Here is a 24,943-nt window from a genome sequence, read left to right on the forward strand (position 1 = left end):
ACTTAGCAGACCCATTTTCTTCTTCTTTCTTTCTTTAAGGTTTTGTTTGTTTATTTGACAGAGCGACAGAGAGATGGAACACAACTAGGGGGAGTGGGAGAGGGAGAAGCAGGCTCCCTGCTGAGTAGGGAGCTGATGTGGGGCTCCATCTAAGTATCCTGGAATCATGACCTGAGCCAAAAGCAGACGCTTAATGATTGAGCCACCCAGGTGCCCCAACAGAGCCAGTTTCTTCAATTATGGACATGAAAAACAGATATTAAATTACCTTTTGTTCTTCATATGCATCTTTCAGGCAAACATAATTTGTTACCGCCCTCATTGCTATTGGTAATTTTCCAATTGCTTTCAGGTCAATAGGTTTTTTATGAGCAGATATGATAAGCGTGTTCATCCACCAGTATGTGGCTTTTGACAACAAATTCACAAATGGTTGAAGAAATCTCACACCCAGATCCTGGAGGTCTTCAGGAGGCTTTACTTTCTGAGGATTCATGAAGAATACATATCTCTGTGGCAAGAAAAATTCCACAGAATAATAATTAACCCAATTCTTTTTCCACATATTAAAATAAAATTTTAACCTTTTCTACATTTTCATTTCAGGAGGACAAAAATGTATATTTTAGTACCTCTTACATTTCTTTGGAAACATTTTTTGAAATAATTTCCCTTAAATGCCAGATTTTATGATTAATGCATTTATGGACACTTCCCAAAAAAAAACATACAAACAGATTATCTCTTTAAAAGATAGTTATTACTAAGAACCAGTCTTTCATGATAGCCTGTGATAGGGTCAACTAAATAAAGATTTTTACATTATTTAGATTTTTTTTTTAATGTGTTGACACCATTATTGAGTCACTTTCTGGTAATATATGGTTTGGCTGATGTTCACTAACTTCTCCAGTATTCCTTAGAGCTTGTGACTTGCCATTCAGAGCAAATGCAAAGTGTTCTGGTAGAAAATGAATATTGAAAAATCATTCACAATTATGTCACACAACATAACAGCATTCTCTGATATAAAACACAAGAAGCATGAGTTTTGACTGTGTGACTTTGGATATAGCTAGTTAACTCTGTAGAAGTTTCTTTAGCAGTGAAATGAGCAAACATATTGTCTTCTTTTCATTTTGAAATTTCTAGAAATACAGTAGTTTGCTTATTAATATAGGTGTGCTTGAGACAAATCATGGATAATGGAATTTCCTGGTGAAAACAATTTCCAATTTTAGTATATGTGCTGCCGAAGCGAGCACTCCTGGTGAAAACAATTTCATCCATAATATGAACTAAGCATGGTGTTTGGCACATAACAATCAATCAATATTTACAAATGAATAAATAGATTCTAGGGTCATACTGAGATTTCTGGAACACTAATGCCCTGAAACTTAGTGATTAGTTCAACTTTTATACACCGAGAGGATATACATTTGTTCATCCTCTTGAATACTAGTAATTTCTAGCTGACTATAATCTTTAATATTGGGGTCTTGAATTCCAGCAATTAAAAAAAAAATGATGAGATACCTACTCTGACCCGAATCACATTGATCTCCACAGCCATGAGGAGTCCATTCAAGATGACCATCATGCCAGTGATGCAGAAACGCAGGTCTGATACTCCCCAACCGAACTCCCAGTACTTAACCAATTTTATGGTTTTTGTAATAAAGGCCATTACCCAATACAGAAATAGGGCTGGAAAAATAAAAAAGAAAAGGAAAAAGATTTAGTCTTTCCCTGATATTTTTTTTAACTTCACTGACACTTCAATATAAATATAATGCTTTTTTTTAAAAGATTTTATTTATTTATTTGACAGATCACAAGTAGGCAGAGAGGCAGGCAGAGAGAGAAAGGAGGAAGCAGGCTCCCTGCTGAGCAGAGAGCCCGATGCGGGGCTCAATCCCAGGGTCCTGGGATCATGACCTGAGCCGAAGGCAGAGGCTTTAACCCACTGAACCACCCAGGTGCCCCTATAATGCTTTTTAATAACAAACATAATTTTAAATATTTTATTTCCACATAATTTTATTTTTAAAGAAAACAACAAGTATGCCCCAGGGCACTTTTAGAGTTTTGAACTGAAGGTGTGGTAATGACTTTAAAATGTTAGTGCTTCCACTCTGTAGTAGATGGACAGATGTAAAAAGACACGTAAATAGGAATAATCTACACTCCAGAACTTATGTGTAGTTCTGTTGACTTTAAAATTAATTCTATCTCCCGGTCTTTTTTTTAAGAAGTCCCGATTATAGGGCGCCTGGGTGGCTCAGTGGGTTAAGCCGCTGCCTTCGGCTCAGGTCATGATCTCGGGGTCCTGGGATAGAGTCCCGCATCGGGCTCTCTGCTCAGCAGGGAACCTGCTTTGCTTCCTTTCCTCTCTCTCTGCCTGCCTCTCTGCCTACTTGTGATCTCTCTCTGTCAAATAAATAAATAAAATCTTAAAAAAAAAAAAGAAGTCACGATTATACTATATGAAGAATTCACAAGTTGTTATCTCTGTCACCGATCTAATAGGTAAGTGTTTTGCAGCTGCCACAGGAATGTCTAATGGTATTACCTGGAATTATTATGGAATGCACACTAGCTATATAATGGGGTTTCTGCTTTGCAGATCAAAATTCAAGTAGTAAGTTAACTCCTCTCATGCAAATGGCTTAAAACGCCACACATCTCCACAAAGTGACGAGAAGAATGATGATCCTACAGAACAAAGCCAGACTTTATGCAGTGGGTTGAGAAAGGTAGGGATCTATACCTTCTCCTAACCACAGCCAGCCTTTCATAACAAATATGAGATGGACACAATTTACTAGAAATCAAAGGTCCAGTATATTTCAAACTTTGAATAAGGGTCAGTACAAATGAATACGGGTTGAGAAAGAAGAAATCTGAAACACACATGAGACAATCCATTGTATAACACTTAACAGAGTTACTAAAGTTTAAAAGTGGCCACAATTTCAATAGTTAAAAAGAACAGAAACTTTGGCATATAAGCTCATTATCTATCTTGTTCTAGCATAAAATAGAAAATATCAGAATAGATTTGGGGGGGGGGAACTACTACATGAGACTAGATGCTACACAAAGAGACTTCGTCTTGGGGCACCTGGGTGGCTTAGTTGGTTCAGCATCCAACTCTTGATTTTGTCTCATGTCATGATTTCGTAGTCCTGGGATTGAGGCCCACATTGGTCTCTGTGCTCAGCACATAGTCTGCTTAGGATTCTCTCTCTCCCTTTCCCTTTGCCCCTCCCCCTGTTCATGTGCTCTGTCTCTCTCCCTCAAACAAATAAAATCTTTTTAAAAAGAGAGAGATTCATCTTACATATGGAGAAACAGATTAAAAGTAAGTAGAAGGAAAAAATACACAATGAAAACAGTAAACACAAGAAATCTGGAGTGGCTATATTAGTTTTAGATATAGTAGACTTTATTTTATTTTTTTTTTAAGATTTTATTTATTTATTTGACAGACAGAGATCACAAGTAGGCAGAGAGGCAGGCAGAGAGAGAGAGGTGGAGGCAGGCTCCCCGCGGAGCAGAGAGCCGGACGAGGGGCTCGATCCCAGGACCCTTGGGATCATGACCCGAACTGAAGGCAGAGGCTTAACCCACTGAGCTACCCAGGTGCCCCTAGATATAGTAGACTTTAAAACAAAGAATACTATCATCAAAAATACTAATCCAGGGGTGCTTGGGTGGCTCAGTGGGTTAAAGCCTCTGCTTTCGGCTCAGGTCGTGATCCCAGGGTCCTGGGATCAAGCCCCACATCAGGCTATCTGCTCAGCAGGGAGCCTGCTTCCTCTTCTCTTTCTGCCTGCTTCTCTGCCTACTTGTGATCTCTGTTTGCCAAATAAATAAATAAAATCTTAAAAAAAATACTAGTCCAAAGGGATACACAGACCCCAATGTTTATAGCAATATTATCTACAATAACCAATTTATAGAAATATCCCAAGTGTCCATCAGGTGAATGCATAAAGAAAATGTGGTATATACACACAATGGAATATTGCTCAGCCACAAAAAATGAAATATTGCTATTTGCAATGACAGGGATGGAGCGAGAGAGTATTATGCTATGCAAAATAGGACAGTCAGAGAAAGACAAATATATGATTTCACTCATATGTGGAATTTAAGAAATAAAACAAATGAGCAAAGGGAAAAGGAAGAGAGAGAGAGAGGCAAACTAAGAAACAGACTCCTTTTTTTTTTTTTTAAAGATTTTATTTATTTATTTGACAGAGAGATCACAAGCAGGTAGAGAGGCAGGCAGAGAGAGAGGAGGAAGCAGGCTCCCCGCTGAGCAGAGAGCCCAACACAGGGCTCGATCCCAGGACTCTGAGATCATGACCTGAGCCAAAGGCAGCGGCTTAACCCACTGAGCCACCCAGGCGCCCCTAAGAAACAGACTCTTAACTTAGAGAACAAACTGATGGTTACCAGAGGGAGGTGGGTGGGGGATTAAGGAGTATACTTGTGATGAGCACCAGGTGATATATGTAAGTGCTGAATCACTAAATGTTTACCCGAAACTAATACTACACTGTATGTAAACTAACTGGAATTTAAATAAAAACTTGAAAAAAAAAAGAGTATTATCAGAAACTTTGAAAACTTCTAATAATGACAAAGGTCAATTTTTTAGAGACACAACTATAAAAAATACAAATTTACTAATACATAAAAAATACTAAATTTAGATTTAGATCTGAATACTATTAACCACTATGAGTTTTGGTAAGTTACAAGTTTCAAGAAGGTAAACTTCGAGACTTCCCACACAATTCGATATCTAGAAGTCTCCAAATATTTGGAAGTTAAACAACATAGTTCTAACTAACTGCATGTTGAAAAAGAAATCACTAGGGAAATCAGAAAGTATTTGAACTAAATTACAATAAAAGTAGTACATATTAAAAATTTAAGACTTGCAACTAAAACAATACTTTAAGAAAAATTTATGGCTTTAAATATTTATTTTAGAAAAAAAGGCAGATCCAAAATCAATGATTTAATTTTCTATCTTAAAAACTAGGGAAAGAACAATGATGAACAAAATAAATAAAAGGATGAAAATGATAGAGATAAGAGTAGAAACCGATGAAATAGAAAATGAATAATTGAGAAAATTAGCCAACAAAATTGATTTTTTTTAAAAGATCAAGAAAATTGCTAAGTCCCCAGCTAAACTAATAAAGAAAGAAAGAAATAATAAATTACCAGTATTAGGAATGAAACAAGAATTATGCCTACATATTTTGCATACTTAAGAAGGATAATTGGGGACTACGTTGAACAACTTTATAACAATAAATAAAATACTTAGATGAAAGGGAAAATTTCTTGAAACTTGTAACTTCCCAAAACTGACATAACAAGAAATACTCTGAAGGGAAAAAAAAAAAAAAAAAAAACTCTGAAGAGTCCGTGTCTAATAGAGAAATAAGTTTACATTTAAAGTCCTTACATTTTTTTTTAGATTTTTATTTATTTATTTGATAGAGATCATAAGTAGGCAGAGAGGCAGGCAGAGAGAGAGGAGGAAGCAGGTTCCCCACTGAGCAGAGAGCCCGCCGTGGGGTTCAATCCCAGGACCCTGGGATCATGACCTGAGCCAAAGGCAGAGGCTTCAACCCACTGAGCCACCCAGGTGCCCCTAAAATCCTTACTTTGTTAAAAGGCCCAAATGATTTCACTGATGAATGAATTTCATTCAACATTTAGGGAAGAAATAAAATTAATTGTACACAATGTTTTTCAGAAAATAGAGAAATGGAGAACATTTTACAATTAATTTTAAGAAGCCAATATAATCCAGCATAGGAAAACCTGGCAAAGATATTACAAGAAAATAAGAAACCCAATATCCTTCACAACATAGATCTAAAAAGCCTTGGAAAACAAAATCTAAGAATATATAGCATGGATAATATATCATGACCATGTGTAATATAGCCCAGGAATTCATGGTTGCTTTATCATTTGAAAAGTCAATTAATTTAGCACATTAATGGAACTATAATTGTCCCAAAGAATGCAAAAAAAATCCTTAATAGAATTCAACATCTATTCATTATTAAAAAACAAAAAACAAAAACAACTCTGATAAAGCTTTGAATGGAGGAAGATCTACTCATCTGATAAAGGTCTTCTATGAAAAACCTATAATTAACTTTATAATTAATTATGAAATATTGACCATGTTTCCCCTAAAATCAGGCATTAGACAAAGATTTCACACTCCCCGTGTCTATTCTGCATTATATTGGAAATCCTGGCTATTTCAATATGGTGAAAAAAAGCATAAAGTTTAAAAAGAAATAAATATAATTCTCCTATTTTCAGATGGTATGTTTGTATATCTAGATAATCCCAAGAAACTTACAAAGCAATAATTAGAAGTAATGAGTAAATTTCCAAGGTTTCAAAATATAAGGTCAATATATAAAATCAGATGTATTTTATATATATGACAGAAGCAACTAGAATACAGCATTTAAAATACAAGTTTATTCATAACAGCAGTGGGAAAACAAAAAAGCTAGTAATTTAACAAGACATGGAAGACCTCAACCCTGAAGATATAACACATTGCTAAGGGAAATGAGAGAAGACCTAAATAAATAAATGAACAAATGGATTGTGGAATTCAATATTGCTAAGAAGTCAGTTCTTCTCCAAATTGTTCTAAACACTCAGTGCAATCTCTATCATAATCCTACTGAGATTTTTTTTTTTTTGGTAGAAATTGACAACCTGACTCTAACTACATATGACAAAATAAACGAACTAGAATATACAAGGAGAAAAGCAAAGAAAACTAGTTGTATGGGTACACTATATGATTTCAAGACCTCCAAAGCAATAGTAATCAGATTAAGACAGAATGGTAATCTCATAAAACTCACAAACAGATCAAAGGAACAGAAACTATAGAGCCGAGAAATAGATCATACTAAAATGGTAACTTGATCCAAATAGTTCACAAAGGTCCTAACGCAATCTAACAAGACATGGAATGTCTATTCCACAAATGGTGCTGGAGCACATGGATATCCATTTGGAAAAAAAGAGCCTCGGCATCAGCCTTACGTCATTTACACAATTAATTTTAAATGGATCACAGTCCTAAAAATAAAAATTAAAACTATAAAGCTTCTAAAACAAACAAACAAACAGGAGACTATGAGGAAAATATATTTTGAGCAGAGGCAAAAATTTCTTAAGACATAGAAAACAATAATCATGCATGAAAAAGTGATAAATTATGGTACAACAAAACTGAACTCTTTTGCTCACCAAAAGACCCTGCTATGTAAATGAATATGCATATGCCACAGACCGGAAAAAAAAATATTCTCAAAACATGTATCCCATGCCATATTAATATCTAGTATATATAAAGGACTCCAGAAACTCAATAATAAGAATGCAACCCAATAAAAAATGGACAAAAGATATGATATAGCTACTTTACAAATATAACAAATGGCTAATAAACTTATCAAAAAGTGCTCAACATCATTAGCCATCAGGAAAATGCAAACTCAAACCACAATGAATTATCAATACACACCTACCAGCATGGCTAAATTAGAGATACCAAATCATCAAATGTTGGTGAGCATGTGGAAAAGTGGGATTCCTACACATTATTAGTGAGTATGTAAAGTAAACCACTTTGGGAAAAATCTTGTGGGTTCTTCACAAAACATTAACATTTACTACACACCCTATGGCCCAGCAATTTCACTCCTAGGTATTTACTCAAGGGAAATAAAAAACACATATCCACAGAAAAACTTGCACATGGATGTTTATACCAGTTTGTTTTGTTTGTTTTTTTTTCCATGATAACCCAGATCTGGAAATAGTTCAGGTACTTATTGTCAAGAGAAAGGAAAACTGTGGTATATTTATACAATGGAATAGTATCCAACAATGATGAGAACAAAATACTGATCTATACTATATTATGGATTAGCACCCCCCCCCCCCCGCAAATCATGCTGTGAGAAGTGTTACACAAAAGAATTTATACTGCATTATTCAATTTATGTGAAGTTCTACAACAGACAAATCCCACCTATGCTGGGGAAAAAAATCAGATTAGATTTTTGTCTCTGTGGAGATGATACTGAGGATTGACACAAGAAAACTTTCATGGATCATGGAACCGTTCTATAGTTAGACAGGTGTGTGCATTTAGTAAATAAAGATTTCTGTACTTTAGCATGTAAATTTTATCTCACAAAAAGAACTGTAGAAAAATTTAACTCTAGTTAATGATATGCACGCTGAAATAATTAGGGGGTGAAGCATATTAATGTCTGCAATTTACTTTAAAATGTATCCAAAAAATAAGATGCAGAAATGTGATCAAATAAATAGAATAAAATGGAAATTGAAGAATTTAATTATTAGGAATTTATGAGTATTCACTTGGTTCTTTTCAACTTTCTGTATCTTTGGTGATGTTCATAATATAATGTTGGGACAAAATTACTCATTTTGTGATCTGAAAATAAGTGTAATTTTTCTGGGCCCAAATATTTCTCTCCTAAAATAATAAGAAATTTAGACTATGTTTTATCTCCATGAGTCCTTCCAACAATATGATCTAATTGTGCCCTCTGCCTTGTATCTACAGCCAGACTGGGATCTCATCTCCTTCAAAATATTATCAAAATGCACATTTCTCTTCTAGTTGCCCTCTAAGGAATTCTAATTCCCTTCTAAATCTTATAACTCATATCTTTTTCATCATCAGTTTCTCAGAAACTTAAATGCCTAATGTATTGGATTCCCAATGGTATATATATTTTTTCTGTTGCCTACTAAAGATTTCACTCTTTTTTCTTGGCATCTTCAAAAAAAGATTTCTGTGATAACATCTGCCTTTCATGTGGTACTAAACAGCTTTCTATTAAGATAATTCAGACTTTGACAAGCCTTTCAAATTAACATTTAACCCGGTCTACTTGTTTGTACTAGATTGCCTTTGCCCAATCATATAATGTGGCACAACACAGGCTTAAATACTCAGTATTTTCCACTAACTCATTTTCAAATTTTAATGTCCTTGGACAAGCAAATAAAATATTTGTGTGGTTTAATTATTACTTTTCCAAATTTCTGTATCAGTAATCAATCAACTCATCGTTAAACAATCAAGTGCATTCTCTGTACCTTGTAAAATTGTCAGGATTCATTCACACAAACACACATGATTTTAGGATATTTTAGGTTATTTACAGGCCCTGGAAGCCCAGCCACAATCCATGTTCTACAGCTCCCTCTTAGCTCTCTTTATGAAAGTATACACCACAGAATGCAAAGATTGGTCAGAGAATTAAATACAACTAATTGGGATAAGTGATATTATTTCAACGTCAGGCAAAAATAAAATTAGAACCCTCTGATTTCCACAGGACAAGGAGGCTGGAGAGGCTGAAAAAGAAAAGGTTAGGCATGAAGCAGATGTCTTTGAGGACAGCTGCTTCTCAGGACGGCACAGTTTCCAGCAGGCTGCATTCTCTGCTGCCCGGGGTCCCCCACACCTCAGCAGCCATGCCCTGAAGAACATGACACTGCCACAGCATCAGTGAAAAGCTGGGACCTTCAGAAAATGCCTCAGAATCCCAAGCCAGAGACAGAAGTGCAGGGAGCTAGACACACTGACTTGCTCCTGGGGCAGGACAGGAGCAAGGGCTCAATTCTTAGGGTAGAGCCTCTGTGAGACAGAAGGCCGGCACACCCTCCCCAGTCCTCCTACCACACGCCAACACAACCACAAGGGGCATCTAGTGGAGAATAGATGTCCTGGGGGAACAGAGTTTTCACAGCCCAGAGCACTCAGTTTATCTTCATCTCCCCATTCACCAGGAAACCAGAGAAATTAACTACTGTGGTTTTCCCATGCTCCCAGTCCCAACCCCCAGGGACAGTGTTTACTAGGAGGAGAAAGAAAAATAGCTCCAGGAAGGAGGGCGACACTTGATCATACTTACCTAAGAGTAATTTAGGAAAATTTGATGTTTCGATATTATGATAATATACTATTGATGTTGTAGTGGCGACAAATCCCATCACAGCCGGCATGAAGAGGTGGAGATGCCGGGACTCCCGCCGTCTGCGGAGAGCGGTACAGTATCAGTGTCTAGAGATGGTGGTTGCAGACAGCTTCTCATTTTGTTTCCAAATTGTTCATTAAAACTTTCCCTTAAGTAATAAGATACTTAAAATACAGAATGCAGTAGTCGTTGTTAAGAGAACATGCAAAGGAAGACTACACTGGGAGACAAAATTCTGCTGAAAGGATTTATCCCAACACCGAGGACTGGGTCCCACAGCGAAACAAGCCCTTAAACCCAAGAGCAAACATGTAACTTCTCCTCTATCAAAGGGCAGAACTGCTGAAATAAGTGAACACCTAAAGCAAGTAGAAACAACCACAAGGATATGAACTCTAATGTGCAAGAAAAGTACGTTTATTCCTTTGATAGTTTCCCTAAACTTTATGGCCCTTAGTGATTTCTCCGTTGTTCACTGGGTTCAGTCACTATTAGAGGCTGAGTTGCAACCATGAGCACAACAAGATATAGTATCCAGGGTCACCACGCCTGGAGTCTACTGGAGATAGCAGTAGGAACTAGGAAATTGTTACACAGGGGAAGGGACTATAAGTGCATGCAGGGCCAGGGTCTGGGGAAGGGAAAGCTTTGTGAAGGAACCGACCTCTGCCTCGAGAATGAGGAACTGCTGCCTAGAAGAGGAAGAAGGAAGACTGTTTCAGTGTATCACATGCAACTGAATATGACTGAAAAGAGACGAGTTTTCACTCTGAGGGCCATAGAGAGGTTCACGTGGGCTGGAAATATGACAGAACCAGCTTTGCATTGTAGACAGCCCTCAACTCCATTTACATTAATAATACCACCTAGTAAAACATTTAACTTTTTTCAAATGACTTCAGTACATTCATACATAAATGGTACAGAGAGTGATGTGTTTGAGAAGGGGGAAAGAGGAGCATTTGGGAAAGACACTTCAAAGAGGTATGGCTGACAGTGGAAACAGAAATATAAAAGGGAATCCACCAGTCAGGAACGCAGTAGAAGACCACTTTAAAAAGAGGGAACAGAATGTGTAAATACATAGGAGCACAAAATTGTGTAATGTGTTCAAAATGCCAAGAAGTATAATATTCTCAAACAGAAAGCTCGAGATAGGATGTATGATGAAAGGCTCTGTATGTCATGGTAAGGAGCTAGAACCTGATCTTTCAGAAAATCGAAATTTTTAACAGGTAAGTGGTATGGTCCGATTTGGGGGAATTTTAGACAAATCAATCTGGTAATAATGTGGATGATGGAGTCTATAGGTAGTGTGTGCCTCTGAGGAGAGGAAAGAGACAAAGAGGGAAGAAAAGGAATTAGCAAATTATGGGTATAGGCCAGGCGAGAAATGACAAAAGCCTGAATTAAGCTTTGGCAGCAGAAACATGGAAGTAATACAACATCTGGAAAATATTCACTGTTAAAACAGACAGGGCTTTAATAGTGTTAGGGTCTTAGGGTGATGGTGAAGGAGATATAAAGAGTATTTCCCAAGGGGAATGGTGGATGGTGCATAACCACATAAGACTTGAAGAGTATGAGCGGATTCGAGAAAAGAAGCTAGTAAGTTCTAGCAAGGCCATGTGGACCATGAAGGTATCTATTAAACATGCAAAGGGAGTTGTCTAATAGGCCCAGTGTATGCAGAGATTTGGAACATGACCAGTGATATATTTGGAATCATTAATATGGACATGGTAACAAAAATGTGAACATAAAGGCTGGTTTAAAAACCACCCACCACCCCCAGAAATAATTCAAAATGGTCAAAAAGAAAAAGTAGGAAGTAAATATTTCATCAGCATGGAAATTAAGAAATGCTTCCAGTATTCTTTTATTATGGAATTAAAGAAAGAATTTTAAAAATCACTTGTCTAATATTTAAGAAATTTAAAAATGAGCATACTACCTATCAAGGCCTATAAATAAATGTGGTCAAAACCATACTCAGAAGAAAGTTCATAACTAACCTTAAACATATTCAATAAGAAAGCATTACAATAAATCAATTATGTAGTCAATTCAAGAAGTTAGAAAAAGAATGACAAAACAAAATTAAGGGAGACAATCTAGTAAGGGATGAATAAAGATCACAACAGCTACAGTAAAGTTTTATATTTATTGTGGCATTTCTTTGTTGGGATTTCATGGGTCTTTTAACCATGTTAGTCTTTTTATTAGGATTGCTATTATATTATTAGTTGTCTATTTACAGAGCTGCACAACTATATACACACACACACACACACACACACACACACATATATGGATTTTTTTATTTAAATTCAATTAGCCAAGGTATAGTACTGCATTGGTTTTTTTATATAATGTTCAATGACTTATTAGTTCAGTATAATACCCAGTGCCCATCATATCACATGCCCTCTTTAATGCCCATCACCCAGTTATCCCACCTCTCTGCCCACCTCCCTTTCTGCAATCCTCAGTTTTCATTTTTCCCCCCTCACCATAACACAAGTTTTGAGTGGTGTCCCAACCCTATTCTTTCCCTTAAGCTCTGTTATTTTTAGAGTGTGACTCCCAGACCTCAAGGTTCTGGTAGAAGCACACACATCCTATTATGGCAGAAAGTCTTTACTCAGAAAGTAAAGAAGAAAATCAAAATGCATTCATCATGGAGGACAAGAAAATAATTTCAAAAAAGACAAACTAATAAAAATAAAAGCTTAAATAAAAACACAGTAATAGTGAAGACTTTAATACACATTTTTAGAATTTGATGAATTAAATAGTATAAAAATAACACACAAGACTTGAGTAATCTAATCAGTAAACTCAATAAAATTTTGCCTCCAACAAAAAATTATTATTTTCTTATTATCACTAAAACTGTATAAAATAATCAAATATTTAACTATAATGAAAATGTTAATGATTCCTAAAAGGTATTTGCTTAACAAATTATATGCTCTACTAATAAATCAATCATATTAGACTAAAAAGCAAATTGAAAATGATTCCTAGATCTAGGAGAGTACCTAAAACAGAACCACAAACTATTTATATAGAAATAAAAAAGGACATTTCTTACAAAAATCTGTGCAAAATAAGTAAGGGTTTTTCAAAATAAAAATGAATAGCTTTAATATTTGTATTACTAAAAAAGAAAATCAAATATTCAATTAGGAAAGGCTTTGCATTATTTCACTAATTATAATGAGCATTTGTTACATTTTAAGTAAAGAATAGTTCATAAATATTTTGTTAAAGAAAAAGGTAGGAAGCAGCAGTCAGCAATGCCAAATGTAGTAAGTCTGATAAGGAAGAAAAGGTGTTCGTTAAAGTGTATTTAATATTCATGGCATTCTTTAGAAGCAGTTTCCAGATTAGGACAAAGCAAACAAGAAAGTAAACTAAATTCTGGAGTTCAGGAATCATTGGAAAATGAGTTTTGAGAAGCCTGGATAAACCGAGAAAGGGGATGGACATCGAGGAAGGTATGTGTTGTAATGAGCACTGGGTATTATATAAGACTGATGAATCACACATCTGTTCCCCTGAGCCAAATAATACATTATATGTTACTTAAAATAATAAATAAATAAATACATACATACATATATACATACATACATACATAACGAGAAGCAGTCAGCAAGCAGTCTGCAGCTAAGGAATGGGAGGGAGGGATAACGGAAATCCAGAGTGCATTTCTGCTTGATTTCAGGATGGGCCTTTTATATCATTACTACTATAAAACAAGTTTCTGCCGTTAGCATCTGTCTTCACCATTATTAGCCCAGCCTCTAAGTCTCTGACTGAATCTATACATCAATCATGAGGCAGGCAGGAAGGAAGCATTCTCGCCTACATGGTGTCAAGTTTTTAGGAAATGTTGGACCGATCCATCTTCTAATTTATACATACACATAGGGGGTGCCTGGGTGGCTCAGTGGGTTAGAGTCTCTGCCTTCAGCTCAGGTCATGGTCCCAGGGTCCTGGGATGGAGCCCCGCGTAGGGCTCTCTGCTCGGCCGGGAGCCTGCCCCACCCCCCGCCTGCCTCTCTGCCTACTTGTGATCTCTGTCAAATAAATAAATAAAATCTTAAAAAAAAAAAAAAGAAAGAAAGAAACACACAGAGGCAGCCTATATGTTAAAGGATTAAAAAACAAAGACTAGAGTTGCCTATGCTAATACAATAGGGTTTTAAACAGTAATTAATAAGATAATAGACAATCAAGCCTCTAAGTTCTTGAAGGCATGCAATATCATCAGAGTCCTTGATTTTTTTTTATCAGAAACTAAGACGTGCACATCCATGCAAAGAACTGTCACAAAACATTACAAAATAGTTGGCTCTGTAACAAAAGCTCAGAAATTTCATTCCTTATTAATTGCAACAGAAAAACATAAACAGATGTTGGGGAGGTCTTTATTAGATAAAAGAAAAATGATTTTTGAGCTTTCTTTTTAAGAACTCTAAAGAACTTTTCCTATCAGTTCTTTAATTGGTGGTGCACTATTGAACATAATTTCATAATCAAAATTCTCTTATTTGATATTGCTTATCAAAATTCTTTCCTATTTTTTGTTAATATGTGATAAAAAATATTTTTCCCACATTATGTTCAGGTTTATAAGTAGAATTCATTATATTCTAACTGCTTAATGCAAACTTCTATAAGAATGACAAAATTCCTTCAAAAGTATGGGTTTTATGGCAAATCCTGATTTTATTTTATTTTATTTTTTAAGATTTTATTTATTCATTTGAGAGAGAATGAGTGAGGGAGAACATGAGAGAAGAGAAGGTCAGAGGGAGAAGCAGACTCCCCAAGGAGCTGGGAGCCCGATGCAGGACTCGATCCTGGAAGTCCAGGATCATGACCTGAGCCGAAGGCAGCCGCTCAACCAACTGAGCCACCCAGGCGCCCCGCAAATCCTGATTTTAAAACGGTTTTGTGTTTTGCCTCAATTTGTGGCTATATCCTCACTAGTTCTCAGACTTCTTTAATGCCTGCCTCATCTATCTTTGCTTCTTTATAAAACAAATGGAAACATCTGAGAACTGGTTATACAGTTATATGTAAGTATATAGCTACTTGAGCTATATGTCAATATAGACAATCTTTCTATATATACCTCCATTGATAAATAAATAAATGTCAGAGTGTTTAAAAGGAGAGAACTTTCTGCAAGAGCTACATAGATGAAGGAATCAAAGAAAGAGCACATGAATAAGCACAAGTCACAGAGACCTGAATTTTTACTATCAGAGAAAATTTGTAGTAACACAAAAATATGGACAAAACACATGATTATCAAATGTAGCAGTCCTCCTCTTATCTGCAGGGGTTAATGTTCCAAGACCACAGTGGATGCCTGAAATCACAGATGATACCGAATCCTATTATGTTTTCCTTATACATGGATACCTATGATAAAGTTTAATGTATAGATTAGGCACTGTAGGAGATTAACAACTGATAACAATAAACTAGAATAACTATAATATACTGTAATAAAAGTTATGTGAATGTGGTCTCTTTCCCTCTCTCTCAAGATATTTACTGTACTGTATTCACCTTTCCTCTTTTGATGATATTAGATGAGAAAATATCTACACGACGAGATGAGGTGAGGTGAATGGCATAGGCACTGGGATGCAGTGTTAGTTTACTGACCTTTTGATGACCCATCACCAGAAGGAGGATAATTTCTCCAGACTTCAGTTGATAATAGGTAAATTGAATCATAGATAAGCAGGACTGCTATAAATGAGTGACACCTGTGGTTTCTCATACATTATAACTAAAAAGTTAAGCCTTACTTGGTATGCTCTTAACTACCATCCATATCAATATACTCACTCGTATAATGTAATCTAGTTATTAGCTATGTTGAATCACTTACGAATCAGAAACAATGCCTTCTGCTATTTCACAAACATGCACAAACAGAAGAGCAAATGTAAGAATCCATCTCAGGTTATGTCCAGGAAAATGAAGCCAGGTGTTGTGGTGAATTTGTACTTTTGAGCTTTGACTTCCCCACCCTGAAAAAAGTATAGAAGTGAAAAGATTAATTATAATCATGAAATAATTCATATTGTGTTATCACTTGGGGGATGGGCAATACCTGAAAAAGGAATGAGAAGTGCTTTCTAGGGTAGCAATGCAAATCCTGGTCTGTTTTTATTATGTTGAAAAAATAATTCAATTTCAGTGAATCTTTACAGGACTGTCTAGGTTAACACATTGACATTTGTTGCAGTGCTCAAGAATAAGGCCAACTCTGGGTGACAACATGGTTATCTCGTGTTAATCAGAGCTCTTACTGACAGGTCCCTGATTCATTTAAGAGGAAACTAAATTAATGATGATATTAATAAAATCATCTAAATCATTTGGTGTCTAAAATCTTTCAAAACATGCGATCTGTAGGGGGACTAACGAAAAAAGCCATATTTGGTAATGAAATGTAGAACTCATTAGTTGAGTCAACTCAATCATATGCATATCATGTGAGAAAAATTATAACCTATGACTGGGCCAGCACTATTCAACAGTGATAGTGGTATTTTCTCAAAGAAATGTTTGTAGAGAAGCCTCACATACTTCAAGAATGAATCGGGGTTTGTGCTCGAAATATTGCAGGAAGGAATTTCTGTAATGACTAATTAGACTCCTGAAGCATTCTTTGAAAAGAAAATTGATTCATGTCTTAGTTGTTCCCAAATGAACTTCATTATGGAGAGATTAGTTACATATAACATGTTGTACTAGAATTTATGCTGTAAGCTCTTGCAGGCAAGCTTTCTTTATGCCTGATACTTCTTTGAGATTTATTTATGATCTCTCACTAACTCAAGTAGCCAATGTTATACATGAGCAGTTTGCATTTTCCTCCACCATTCTCCTTTGACAATGTTCACTCCAACTCCACTTGATTCAAAGACCCTTCTGCCAGCCTGTGTTTGATGCTACCGATGCAAACAAGACTGTCACAGTAACTGCTCTCAAGAAGTTAGCTGAATGTCAAAAAAAATTATTAACTGTCAAATTGCAATTAAAAAATTATGGTCTACTTTTGGCCAAAGGGCACTGTTAATGTCCTACAAATAACACCAACCACATAAACCACAACTCATGTCTCTATACATGGTCATTCTGACACAGTTATATTTAATGTCTATATATTTGTTTAACACAAATAACTATGTGCCAAGAGTTTCATTGGCCTCGGCATATGATACATCTTATAACAGAAAATTTTGATCACTGTTACAATGCCAGATAGTAGTCTCTCAATCAATATTTGTTAAATGAAGAAATAAAAGCATACAAATTATTTTTTAACCCTCTTTTAAATCAGACCATTAAAATATGCTAGTTTTCTTAAGAAAAGCAGTCTGATGGTTTTTCCATTTATTTTTATAAGCAAATTTAATTTTATAAGCAGAATTCAAGATCAAATTCAGAGAGTAGTTACCTCTTTTGAAAGGAATAGGGACATAGGATGTGGAAAGAGTAACAGGCTCAGGACACAGGAGGATTCACTTACATTCTTACCATTAGATTCCTTAAGCTGAGTGGTGACAGGCTCAATGGATGTTTATCATACTAGTCACTGTCATTTTTTTGAAGACTTTATTTATTTATTCAACAGAGAGAGACACAGCGAGAGAAAGACAAGCAGGGGGAGTGGGAGAGAGAGAATCAGGCTTCCCATGAATCAAGGAACCCGATGTGGGGCTCGATCCCAGGACCCTGGGATCATGACCTGAGCCGAAGGCAGATGCTTAACTGACTGAGCCACCCAGGTGCCCCTCTGTTATTTTTATATGTGAGATGTATTTTTTAAAATGTTTAAGTTAAATGTCTATTTTGATTTTGGGGGGAAATTATACAAGTCATACATAATTGTTTAAAATAATTGGATTTTGTGGGGGCGTCTGGGTGGCTCAGTGGGTTAAAGCCTCTGCCTTCAGATCCTGGGATCCAGCCCCTCATCGGGCTCTCTGCTCAGCAGGGAGTCTGCTTCCTCCTCTCTCTGCCTGCTTCTCTGCCTACTTGTGATCTCTGTCTGTCAAATAAATAAATAAAATCTTAAAAAAATAATAATTGGATTTTGTGTATATGTAAACTGTAAAATAATAGGGAAAACTGTATTTTTAGCTCCTTTGCAAATAGTTTGCATAAGTATTCTTTCTACCTGGAATGCACCCTTAGCACTCCTACTGGAACTTGCAGGCTCTGTGTCCTCAGGTCCCACAACATGTCACTCTGCATGCAATCATCCCCACTGGCCCAAAGAATTAGTTGTTCTAACAAGTTAATGCCCAGGATAATTTGTTCCTGTACCTGCAAATAAGCGTACAATGTGGGATAGTCATTTTTCTCTTGGCTTTGATACATCTGTTTCACTGGACAGTTCCAGTGACTATTCCAGTCAAGTACTGTGTTTCACCCATTTTCCCATTCTCTTCACCAGCACAAAGTAAATGCTCCACAAAGGCTTTACATCTATCCCACCTAGTTCTCTTTCCCTCTTTTTAAAACACTGCTGTTGCTACTTGAAGTCCATTTCTAAGAAGACGTATGACTTCTATTTACCTACAAAATATCATACGCCAAGACCAGAAATAATTGGGAAGCACAAAAAACCTGCTTGTTCTTTTCTCACTGATTTTCATATCAGTTTTCATGTTGGAGAAAATTAGGTCAATATTATATCAAATTTCAACCATAATGAAGACTTTTAAAATAAACATTAGCTGAGGAAATATAGGAGAATAGATTACTTACCAATAAACAATATTGGAAAAGTGATAAACAAGAGGAAGACATGAGGGACCAGGTTGAGGGCATCCACAAAGCAGGGATTTTGTAACACACCATCATAGATATTATACGAAGAGATGTTGTTACCACAGAATGAAAGGCTCATGTCTTCTTATATCGCTTACTCTAAAAGGAAGAAACAAAAGAAAAAGGCTCCATTATTATATTCCCTTTTATACACTCATAGCCCTAAGGAGGAGGTCTTATTATAAAATTAACCCCTTTATTTTGCAATTGAGGAAATAGGAAACTGTATGCCAAAGTCTTTTGAGAGTTTCTTATAAAGGCCTTATACAGTCTATGAATCACTTCCTTTTGATCTTTTTTTCCCCTCCGGAGAAAAATATTTTAATTTGGAAGATACATAATTATTAATATCTACCAATGATGGTACCTTAACAAAGTGTGTGTGTGACGAAAATGATTTGAAGGAACAAACATGGTGATATATCAAGAAAAAGAAAGAAAAAATGAAATTACTGACTGATTCTACAAGATAGTGTAATATTAAATTCTTTCTTGTCCTTTCTCATTGAAAATGCATTAGCAAATAACTTAAGCCGGACAAAATTTACCGCCACTCTTGGTTAACTGTACAAAGGAATACTAATACACAGGGGCCCATGTGGGGGCACGCAGCCATCAGCCTGTCTGTGAAGACTTAAAATCATGGGCTTCAGATACATTAAATATAACTCAAATGACAATTTAACAAAATTACTCAGGTCCTACAGTCAGAGAATATTCTTGCATGAAATATACTCTAATCAAGTCTTGAAGCAAACAAACAAAACATTTTTAAATTGGAAATCAATACTACATGAGAATAGAAGTAGACAGATTTAGAGAGGAAGCTGAGGACGAGGTAACCCAAGGTTTTGCTAGCTCTTGTTGGGACTTTGGCTTCTACTCAGTGAAACAGAATCCCGGGATGGGGGCGGGGGCGGGGGGAGGTTTCATCAGTGGAGTGACACACTCCAACTCACATTTTAAATGAACGCCTCTCATTGCTGGGCTGAGACAGATGGTATAGAAGCAAGGTTCTGCTCCATCAAATACCACTGTGAAATTCTGAAGAGTTTAGCCTTCTGAAAAATTATTTTATTATGCCCATTTTCTTCCTACCTGCCAAATTCTGGGCACTTCACATACACTATCTTTAGTCTTTAGAACAGCCACGTAATGTTAGGTATTTGTATTCTACAGGAGAGCATTCTGAGGTTCAGTATCCTGCCAGCCAATAGAGTAGCAGTGATCCACACCCATGTGTCTCACTTAAACTGTTTCTCCCCTGCCTGTATCATGCAGCCTCCAACCCATTTCAAAAACAGCTTATCTGTCGTCATTAAAAGAAGTAGCAGTTTAAGATTTTAACCTCACTGCACTTGGTCTCTTTTCCACATTATATCACACTGGATTCTGAATTAGATTATTAAAGGTTGGAGTAAACTAGTACCTTTTCTCTCTCCCCTTTCATTGAGAAATGACTTAGCAATGGTCATGAACAATATTTTTCCCTAGGAAAAAAAACAGAGAGTGTTACACAGAAAAGATTGGCAACAGTAGGTAAACTATTGAGAAGCCAAATTTCAAGGAAAAGTTTTATAAAGCATTATATGAATAGAACAACTAGTTTAAAAAGCTGTGCTTACAGTTTGTAAATTCTTTTGTTTTTAAGATTTTATTTATTTATTTAACAGAGAGAGCGAGAGAGCACAAGCAGGCAGAGCAGCAGAGGGAGGGGGAGAAGCAGGCTTCCTGCTGAGCGGGGACCCTGATGTGGGGCTCCATGCAGGGCTCTCCAAAGGCAGTCGCTTAACCAACTGAGCCACCCAGGAGCCCCTGAATCCTTATATGGAATTCCTCTCACATATTGTTTCCAGTAAGCCCTTTTATTGAACATCATTGATATGATCTCTAGTTGAGACTTTTTCTCATTCAAAAAAATATATATTTTAAAAAAGTCAAGATGAGCGTATATACTTGGCAAATTCTTATCAACTATTAAGACTCTAAGCCTCATAAAATAATCAAAAACAGCTTGAGAGTTTTAAAGTAGCAGTAAAATGGAAATTTTGAATTATGTACCATAGCTATATGAAGTGATGGATCTTAACTAGACCTATTGTGGTAATCATTTTACAATACATCTAAATCAAATCACCATGCTGTACACCTTAAACTTATACAGTGATGTACGTCAATAAGATGGAAAAATTAGAAAAAAAACAGAAACTGAAAAACAATAGCTATTAATAGAATTTCCATGACTATTTCTTTTATTTTTTTTTAGACTATCTCTTTTATTGAGTAGAAATGACAGGAAGAAACTTGAGCCCGCTCTTATTGAAAGACACGTATAAACCATTTCCTAGAATGAACCAGAAAATAATTTTTACTTTGGCAGTTTTATAATTTTATCCAAAACTATAATATTCCAATTGGCCACATTTATAGATAGATAAATGATAGATATTTAATCATCATCATTGAGGCAGATACTAAGTACAATCTGAATTTGCAAAACATATACTTCATTAGCTATAGTAAGTTTTGCCTACCTGGTATGTCTAATCAATCCTCAAACCTACCAATCAAGCAACCTTTGGATAAATGTGTATAATGGTGGAAAGAAAATATCAGAGAACTACAGCAACCTGAAAAAGTCAAAGAACATTTCCAGCCACATACCTGATGTCTGAGATTCTAGGCCATTCGTTAACTGTAAAAGTACTTATTGATGCTGACCATGTGCTAGGCACTAGGAATCCAAGAATGCCCATGACAAAGAGTACCTGTAGTCTTAGACCACATAAATCAGACTACACTAATCCTAGTAGTTCTTGCTATAACGTACAGGTTATGGTCTATGGGATAGGGGAATATACAATGATACAATCACACTAAGGCACATACTTCAGATTCGTAAACTGAAGGCTTTCTTCTTTCTTCTACCATAATCTCTACCCTCACATGACCTAGGGCTCCCAACCTGTTCACCCTCTCACTGTATCTCTCCTGTCTTTGTTTCTGTCTCCTCCTCCATCCTTTTCCCTCTGACTCTTAGCTTCTTTCTCCAACCTACAGTACACATGTGGCATATTCTAACAGTCCATTTTACAACTCAACAGGGGCAAAAAGAGCGAAGGAGTAAAGTTGTAGATATGTTGATAATTATCCTGTTTGCCAAGGGCATTTTGTTCGATCAGGACTTTTAATTAATTTTTAAATCTCCTATTGTCATTCAAGGTTTCCCTCCCAGAACCATGATTAAGTTAGGGACAGTTTGGGAACAGCATAAATTGCTGCTCTTGCTGGCTAACCTTGGTCACGTGTCGCCCCTGATCCCTGCCCCTTCTGGAGTGTCTCCTTCAGCTAAGAACCGACAGAGGCCCAAGCATCCAGGAGGAGAGAGAGAGGGGAAAGAAGCCAGATAGAAAGACATGACACCTTTCTTCCCCCAAGCATAAACCCACTGAAAGATTTTCAAGTGTTTAGGACAGCACACAGGGTTGAAGAACTTGACTGGATGAATCTTAAAGACAAATGTCAAAAGTGAAACTTTGATTACAGGGATGGCCTGCCAAGCTGAAACCACAGAACGAATATACTCCTTGATGTCCAAAGGTATGATTTCAGAGCAAGAATCCCACCCTCAGTATTCTTATTCTTTGAAATGCATTTAGGAATGTCCACACCCTCTTTAGTTATAAAATTTGGATTCAGTTGATGGCTAAAGTAAAAACTAGCACTCTCTCCTGCTCATCCATAAGAAAGTGTCAGTTCTAACGGAGTAGCAACCTCGGAGAACTTAATTAAACTGGAAACTCCTGAAGAAAACATGCTAAAAGCAACATAAAAACTTGCATTCTTACATACAAAGTAACTCATTCTTCCGTTATTTGGAGATTAATTACATGTTATGAGAGAGAAACATGACATTGTAAAGGATTTAGGGCATTAACATTATCTAGGGTACTTTCAGGAATAAATCACTTAAGAAACAAATGTAATAATGTCTTTGAATTTTTTCAATCAGTCTATGATTCACAAACAGGAAGCAAAAGACGTCTGTCTCCCTGTCTACCTATGAATGACAGATCCAAGTAGGAAAATCACTAGCAAAAATGACCACTAACTTCTGATTTAGTGCCTCATCTCAATCCACCCATTGAAGTTCTATCGCACACTAAAGGAAACTCAACAGAGAAAATTCAGACACGCCAAAAGGAGATATATATATATATATATATATATATATATATATATATATTAATCCCAAATTGAACAAACAAGCAAAATATAAATACCTTGGGCGGTAGCTTGATGCTGCTTCAAACCCCTACTCGTGCACTTGCACTACCTTCAAAACACGGGCTCCCTACACTGACTTAAGTGTCAATTTCAAACCCAGACGCAGAACTCCTAAAAAGTAAAGAGTAACAAAAATTAAGCAAACTGAAAACTACTTCATGAATAGTACAGGACACTGTCTAAGAGGGAAAAAATCAGTAATAAGTCCTTGCAGTATTCCCGGCCGTTTTTAAGCAAGAGCCGGCAGTGGAAACCTGATCTCCACGCCCTCTCTTCTCCGGCTGGGGCTCGGTGCCTTCATCCTGGAAATAGCGACCCCGAAGGCAGAGGGCGCGGGCGCCTTTGGGTCGCCGAGATCGGCAGTTTACAGTTATTCTTAAAATGTTTAAATCATATTTATGTAAAAGAGACGGACTCACTTACTCCGCAGGCAGTTTTCCTCCCCTAGCCGAAGCACGCAGGGCGCCGGAGCGGATTATTTTTAGGGTGGTGGGAGATCAGCTGCTGCCTCCTATCGGGTTTCTCAATTGCACAAACTGCTCTGAGCTGGGGCGGACACGAAAACTCCGAGGCAGGAAACTGGGCAGAAGCCCCGCGTGCAGAAGCGAGCGCCTGCGACTGGAGACCCTCCCCACCCCCGCTCTGCCCTGCTTTCCGTACCAGGGCGACAAACTTGGGGTGCGCGATGCAGAGATTTTACAAACGCAAGTCATACGCGTCCCCTAAACTTCATTAAACACGGAGACTTGCAACGTAGGATTCAGTGATTCTCTGGAGTCAGGTTTCCGGACTCCAGAACACGCAAGGTACTCCCTTGCACTTGCACATTTTCCCCCAGGTTCTCTGTGCGCCCCCGTACTGACCACAGAAGGAAGCGGACCTGGGGAGGCCCCGGCTATACCCCCCTCACCCCACCCCACCCCAGCGGCCCTGGGAAGCGAAGGGCTGGTTCCCGCAGAGGACCGCTGCCCGGCGGCATGGGCGTGTGCGAAGGTCTCCCAGGAGCGAGGCAGCTCGAATCGAATACTTGCCCCAGCGGCCGGGAAACTTTGGTTCCTCCCCAGGACCAGTCGCCGTGCTTCCGAAGGGCGGCCCCTACACTAGCTCCCCGAAAGTGGAACTTCGGCTCCCACCCTTGCACGAACAGCCCCCCACCCACCCGCTCCCGACCAGAGAGAGAATTAATTGTCGAGGAGGTAACGGGTTTAAAATACACTCACCCCACAGTAACTGTCCCCGGGACCCAAGCCGTAAATTTTGTCCCCGGGCAACCCTCTTTAACTAACCCTAGATTTTCTCAGGGGCCACTGCTCACTCAGCCTGAGATAATCCCTGTTTTCAGCAATTGTCCTGATCTGATAAAGGGCCGTAGGCGGGCGGGCTGGTGCCTCCCGGGCTCGGTGCGCGACCGCCAAGGGCACCGCTCCAGGAGCGCGAGGACTAGGTGCTGGTCCCGGGACTGCACCCCGCACCCGGCGGCCTTCCGGCCTCTGCGACCCCGTGGGCCGAGGCCGACCCCCGCCCTGCGAGCCTCGGGGAGTTCCCGCGGGCGCCTCCCTCCCGGCAAGGTCGCCGCGTTCCCGCGTGAGGGCCGGGCCTCCGCCAGCGGCTGACGCTTGAACTCTCCGCGGCCAGAGGTCTGCGGGGCCTCGCGGGACGACATCTGGGCGGGTCCCGCA

The 24,943-nt window shown here is 37.7% G+C and overlaps 1 protein-coding gene across 17 annotated transcripts in view; it reads right to left on the reverse strand.

Moving 5' to 3' along the window:
- ABCC9 (ATP binding cassette subfamily C member 9) overlaps positions 1-24,943 on the reverse strand; it is a 143,500-nt gene extending 118,557 nt beyond the window's left edge. For 3 of the 17 annotated variants that reach the window (XM_047740270.1, XM_047740271.1, XM_047740269.1), the window contains exons 1-8: positions 23,688-24,137; positions 23,261-23,375; positions 20,407-20,467; positions 18,915-19,076; positions 16,021-16,162; positions 10,038-10,159; positions 1,544-1,710; positions 269-511 (exon numbers count right to left, since the gene is read on the reverse strand). In XM_047740270.1, coding sequence (XP_047596226.1) covers positions 269-511; positions 1,544-1,710; positions 10,038-10,159; positions 16,021-16,162; positions 18,915-19,056 — 816 coding nt within the window. In that variant the 5' untranslated portion in view covers positions 19,057-19,076; positions 20,407-20,467; positions 23,261-23,375; positions 23,688-24,137. Of the gene's footprint in view, positions 1-268; positions 512-1,543; positions 1,711-10,037; positions 10,160-16,020; positions 16,163-18,914; positions 19,077-20,406; positions 20,468-23,260; positions 23,376-23,683; positions 24,141-24,484 lie in introns of those variants that run through there. The other 14 variants (XM_047740254.1, XM_047740255.1, XM_047740258.1 and 11 more) reach the window with 13 other exon arrangements.

Source organism: Lutra lutra, chromosome 8, assembly GCF_902655055.1.
Source record: "Lutra lutra chromosome 8, mLutLut1.2, whole genome shotgun sequence".
Lineage (NCBI taxonomy): Eukaryota > Metazoa > Chordata > Mammalia > Carnivora > Mustelidae > Lutra > Lutra lutra.